General features: G+C 38.2%; 1 protein-coding gene across 1 annotated transcript; it reads left to right on the top strand.

The window, feature by feature from the left end:
* Positions 1–2,613: 2,613 nt before the first annotated feature.
* LOC311231645 (tetraspanin-1-like) lies at positions 2,614–6,016 on the top strand (the record flags this gene model as incomplete). The annotated part of the gene is made up of 7 exons (XM_084318273.1): positions 2,614–2,670; positions 3,326–3,541; positions 3,939–4,013; positions 4,183–4,290; positions 4,565–4,705; positions 5,094–5,186; positions 5,951–6,016. 7 exons carry the CDS (start codon positions 2,614–2,616, stop codon positions 6,014–6,016), a joined length of 756 nt encoding a protein of 251 aa, XP_084174399.1.
* Positions 6,017–6,622: the final 606 nt, after the last annotated feature.

The following is a 6,622-nucleotide window of genomic DNA, read 5'->3' as shown; positions in this document are numbered from 1 at the left end:
AGCCCTCCACAATCTAGCCCCCATCTACATCACTGACCTCCTCCAGGATTACGCCCCCTCCTGCACCCTCCGCTCATCCTCTACTGGACTCTTATCCATCCCCAGCTCACGCCTCAGCACCATGGGTGCCCGAGCGTTCAGCTGCTCGGCTCCCAGACTCTGGAACTCCCTGCCCCCACTTATCCGACAGTCTGACTCACTCTCATCATTCCGATCACAATTGAAAACCCATCTATTCAAACTCGCATATTCACTACTACCCTCCGTCACTGTCCTATACGCCCTGCTGTTTGTTTGTCTGTTATTTTAACTTCACTGTTCCTTATACTTCTTGTTGTTTTATTTATTTTTTAACCTTGACTTTTAACTGCCTTGCACACTGGGTATACTCACTATAACTGTACTCTGTGTGCCACTGTTTTATATTTCATACTTAAACAATGTTTGTTTTGTTTTTAACTCCACTGACACTTTTGCCAAGACCATTGTCTGTAATTTTGACTGTCTTGTTTTTATGCCCTGTAAGGGCTTGTGTCCACCAGGGACGTTTTATGAGTTGTCAGCTCCTTTCTGTCATTCATTTCCAGGAGTGTAAAGTACTTGAGTAATTGTACTTCGTTACAATACTTAAGTACTGTTTTGGGGGATTTGTACTTTACTCAAGTATTATTAGGTCTGTATACTTGTATTTTTACTCAATTACATTTCAGAGAAAAAAAAACATACTTTTTACTCCTTACATTTAAAATGCAGACCTACAAAGTACAAATCTCGCAGGTCCAACTATTTTAATTAGTATATTTGTTTCTCTGGTCGAACTAACGTTAACGTCATTAATCCTGCGGCCGCACTTTATTTAAAAACAGCCAATCAATCGAAAATTAACCCGCCCATACCCATGCTGATTGGTCCTTGTGCAAGACTAGAAAGTGGGGTTCTTTGATTAAACACCTGCTATCAGAAGAATAGACAATCAGAAAAAAAGTTTTTACTTTTACTTTTTAGTACTTAAGTACATTTAAAAGTAGAAACTTTTTGACTTTTACTCAAGTGCGTTTTTAGCCAGATACTCTTGACTTTTACTTGAGTACGATTTTGAGACGGTACCCATACTTTCACTTAAGTATAATTTCTGGGTACTTTTTACACCCCTGTATCATTTATATGCTGGAGAAAAGACAGGCGCGCTCCTCTTCCCAGCGCCGCGCCTCGCGTTTTATGAGCTCTCGGCGGCAGCGTTTTTGGTCGGAGCGCTCCCAGCTCATAAAGTTGAAGCTAGTTCAACTTTTGGAAAGGAGCGCGCTCATCAATGTAACTCATCGAGGAAGGGGCGGAGCCGCGGCTGGCGCGAGACTCAGAAAAACGTTCTGAGCTTTTTTTTCTTTTTTCAAAGCGGTCCGCCTTGAAAAAAAGGCTTTTAGTGGACACATAGCCTAAGGTGACCTTGGGTGTTTTGAAAGGCGCCTCCAAATAAAAATTATTATTATTATTATTATTATTATTATTATTATTATTATTATTATTATTATTATTATTATTATTATTATTATTATTATTATTATTATTATTATTATTATTATTATTATTATTATTATTATTATTATTATTATTATTATTATTATTATTATTATTATTATTATTATTATTATATGATAAGTGCAATGTCCCCCAATGTAATGTGTAAGGTGCACATGTAATTTTGACTCACACTCTCCCAAGGTTGTTGAATTGCAACAAAGACAAGCTCAAAATCAAATGTGATGACTGTATTCCACAATAACAAAATATATACATGTTCTAGACATTGTAATAATCCCAAAAAAAATATTTAAGGCATTTTACTTACTTGCATCTGACAAATCCAGTCCAATAAAACAAAGAGGTGTTGCTTGCAGGAATAGTTGGCAGTTGTGTGACTTTGGAGGCTAGAGGGTGGGACCTATAAACTGATTTACTATCCAATAGCATTGTGAGGCTGAACAACAGTCCCCATTGACTATGTAAATGTATTAAACACATTTTTAACTAGCTAAAAGTGATGTTGTCATCTTGCAACTGAGGGCCTTACAGGGTTTTAAGGAAGACACACAATTCAATTCAGGGAGGTAGTTAATTATCTTACCAAATATCCAAATTAATGAACATCATAAGGTTAACTTGTGTTACTGTTTCCTACTTTTGCATCTCATTCCTCTTCCTCAATCACTTTGGTTTATTTGTTATTAATTTACAAATGCCATTTTACCTGTGCCCGTATTGCTTAATGTAATGAGACTATTGGGATTTGAAAAAACGGGATATTTCGCCCCGCACGGGATGACGGCGGGAAGGAAGGTTGAAATACAGTACAATCCCGGGAAAAACGGGATGGTTGACAGTCACTATCTATACCAAATGCATCTCCTTTGATCACAAGTTGTACAAGCATTTTACAGAATTATTTTCCAAAACGACAAAACATAAACATTAAAGCCATATCCATGTTCATACCAGTTGAACACCAAGTTCAGTGACAAAATATTACTTAGAAAATTATTATTTTCATTACATGTATGTATTTATATTTATTTATTTTATTATTCTTACAGAGTGAAACCACCACAAACAGCCAACATGTGTTGTTCTGGCTTGCTCAAAATGATGATGTTCATCTTCAATGGCTGCATTTTTGTAAGTAAATGTGTTTTATCAAGGACTCTCATCTGTCAATCTTTTTGTAGAATTATCAAGAATCCACCATATGTAGTGTATGCAGTTAGCTACAGTCAGTACAGTATTAGCTACAGTCAGTACAGTATTAAATACAGTATGCAGTACAGTCAGTACAGTATCAAATACAGTATTCAGTACAGCTATACTTTCTCCACATCCAGAGACATATAAACTGCTGTTTTTCATCAAAAGTTGCTTTGGATAAAAGCGTCAGCTAAAATGTCTAAATGTTATGTAAAATGTATACCCGGCCTGCCCTGTTTTTAGTGAATAGAAAATGACAATAATGAACACAGCGGAGGGAACTTTGTGTGTTACAAGGTAAAGAGGCTGGAGCGCAAGCCGTCCTTGGACTCTGTGCACGTGTTTGTCTGCCTGCTTGTGTTAAATTACCTCTTAAATTAATCTCAAGGTCATAATGTGGCACCATTCTACTGATAAGAGGTAATTCTCACCCAATAACAAGTATTTCTAACATCACTAATAAACATAAACTAACTCTGATGTATTCTCTCTCTCTCTCTCTCTCTCTCTCTCTCTCTCTCTCTCTCTCTCTCTCTCTCTCTCTCTCTCTTCTGTTCCTTTCCCTATACCCTATGTTTGTATGATCCAGGTGGCAGGTGCAGTTATCCTGGGAGTGGGTGTGTGGGTGAAGGTGGATAGTGGCTCTTTGCTGGGAGTGCTGGACAGCATTGAGGACGCCCCAGCAGGACTAGCCCAGCTGGCCAACGTGGCCTACCTGCTGATTGGTGTGGGCGCTGTGCTCCTGATCATGGGCTTCCTGGGCTGCTGCGGGGCAGTGAAGGAGAGCAGATGCATGCTGCTTACGGTGAGTCATGTTCAAAACTCAAGTTCAAAGTTTATCAAGCTTTGAGATGCAGAGCGTTGAGCAGATTCGACACAAGTCTTGGGGTCAGGAGGACCCTGTATAGGGCCCTTTGGTATGTAAACAGGGTCCCCAGACATTTTAATTATTATTATTATTTATTATACAACGGCATGCAAATTTAGCTTTGATTCAATAGTCTTTCTATATATATCTTTTTAGCTTTTATCATACCAGTCAGCTAAGTACACTTCCGTATTTATTTGGGGTGATCACTGTGAATAAGGGCATGTTCTTGATACATTAACGTTTTGTAGTTTTTGACGTCCACCAAGTTATAGCTCACTATATTACCCATGCAACGATTTGGTCTACTGTGTGCTTACCTTATCTCCTCCAGTTCTTCATCATCATACTGATCATCTTCATCGCAGAGGTTACTGTGGCGGTGGTGATACTTGTATTCGAGCCATTGGTATGTTGTTCTCTAAAACAAAAACAAATATATTTTCTGTGTCCGTAACTGTAACTGTCAGTGTTCTAATTGACCTAACTTGAAAAGATAGAAAGAGACTCCACTGAAAATGTAATTACAACAACAGAGACTATTATTGTAGCACTAACTTCTGCCTTGTCCTTCTCAGGCTGCAGAATTTCTTCAAGGCATGGAAAGTCAAGTTAGAAAGAGCATAAGAAAGGACTTTGGGGAGAGTGAAAGTGTGACCTCACTGTGGAACGCTACCATGGAGGAGGTACTGTACTGCATGTCCCAGACAGTGAAGCTTGTATACCATAGCTACACTCTTCTGTATGACCTCATAAATACCTGAGATTGTTTGCACCCAATGAACTCAGGGGGTTTGGAGGTAAAGCTTTCAGAAAGACCTGGGCCGCTTTAAATATTTACAGGGACAATGCCTGATGTTACAGGCCCTACACATGTCTTATTAATTCTTAATTTTCTTAATTCTTACCAAAGGATGCTGGTAAGTGGTAACACTTTGTATTTTTGCGTTTCCCTTCCAGTTCCAGTGCTGCGGATTCATGAACTACACTGACTTTGAAAACTCCAAATTCTTTATTGACAACAGTGGTAGTTTCCCAACCCCTTGTTGCAACTCAACCATCATCGTTTCAACCTGCAATCGTGAGGACGCAGAATCATCAGTAAGACCATCTTAGAGTTGTGTGTGTGTGTGTGTGTGTGTGTGTGTGTGTGTGTGTGTGTGTGTGTGTGTGTGTGTGTGTGTGTGTGTGTGTGTGTGTGTGTGTGTGTGTGTGTGTGTGTGTGTGTGTGTGTGTGTGTGTGTGTGTGTGTGTGTGTGTGTGTGTGTGTGTGTGTGTGTGTGTGTGTGTGTGTGTGTGTGTGTGTGTGTGTGTGAAAATCACATTGACACTAATCAGTTGTGCCTCAATCTGATGAATGAGTTTAATGTTGCTTTGTGGTGGGATTTCCTTGAACAAGTTGACTATACAGTATGCATCTTAACAACAGAGCCATGACTTTTCATATAGTTTATCAATAATGAGCCTAATCCTGCGGTTTCTCTTCCAGAACATTGAAGGCTGTTCTTACAAGCTGCTTCAGCTGATAGAGGACAATGCTCTGCTCATTGGAGCGGCTGCACTGGGTATCGCTGCGATTGAGGTAAGCAGACAGATGACAGTCTGACTGTTCAAACTGAATAAATAGTATCACCCTGGGACTCTTATTCCATTTTGAGGTGTATGATTACAATTTTGAGAACTCAGCATTTTAATAACGGTGTAACTATGACTGCTGGTCATTGAAACCTGTAGAGATCTTGAATTACAAAATAAAATTCTGAGGAAACAAAAAAAAATAATACCTCACACCTCATAGAGTTAAAACATAACTCTTGTCACATGGAGACCAACAGAGAAAGGCCGGTGATACATTTTGGTTCCAGAGTCATAGTTTCATAAACACAGTATTTTTCAGCCTACATTATGTTCAGGTCAGAGCTATAGTGCTAAACTACTGTGCATGCTCCAGCTTCCGGCTTTACAAAGGACTACACTGAGGTGAAAAAGAGCAGGAGTCAGACAACAACAATCAAAGGTTGTCATTCCTACCAAAACACACATAAGAAGGGGAGGGGCTGAGTTTTTTTTTCTTTTTCTTTTTTAACTTCTGGTTATCCGTTACATGGTGAGAAAGAGCTGATGGAGAGAGACAATCAAGGTATATACTATAAGGAAATTATAATTACTTGCCCATTGTAGTTCCTCAAAATTTGTGGTGGAATTTCCCTTTAATGCACAATTCCTTAGTAGATAAATGAGAACAGACAACTCAACTTGTTGCTTTAATGTTGCACCATGTAGTCTGTAGTGAAAAGTGTTGTGTAGAATCCACCATAATGTTTACATGACACATTTCCCTTACAGGTTGCAGCCATGGTGGTTTCGATGACCCTCTACAAGCGGATCGGTAACAAAAGGCGCCATGCGTGAAGTGTCATGGTGTTATGTTTAACAAGAGACAAGTAAACATCACAATAAAGTGCCTAACAGATTGTGAGAAACCTATAACCTATGTGGGCTATTCTACCGAATTGGTTGAAAGTCAGGTTGGAAATATTTAGATTTATTCCCAAAACTTTGTCAGAATATATATTGTACCATATCTAAAGTACATATATCTAGTGAGCGTACCGGCAATTTTTATATTGTATTTTCAGAATCTTTTGGAATGTTTTTCCTCTCCCAAAAATGGTCACTACCGAAACATAGTAATACACTATAGTAAAAAGGTATTATATTAACCTGTTACAATTGTGTTTCCTTCCCTTCTCTAAAGAGTCTTTTTGAAAATTATTCTTGAAGGTTTTCACAATTAAAACAAAATAAAAATGAAATTTTTTCCAAATTTCTAAGTTCAATTGATACAATTAGATCAAAATCTAAAACCATCTTTCTCTGTAAAATTCATAACACTGATCATATTGATTTCAGAGTTAATGATTGATGAAATTGAACGTACATTTAACCAATCAGTATCATAACATTTTAGTTTATAACTCAATATACTTAATTTTTTTTACAAAACACCCAGTGTTT

This window comes from Notolepis coatsorum, assembly GCF_963971535.1.
Source record: "Notolepis coatsorum genome assembly, chromosome: 7".
Taxonomy (NCBI): domain Eukaryota; kingdom Metazoa; phylum Chordata; class Actinopteri; order Aulopiformes; family Paralepididae; genus Notolepis; species Notolepis coatsorum.
The sequence above is the reverse complement of the archived record's forward strand: the minus strand, read 5'-3'. Positions and strand labels throughout refer to the sequence as shown.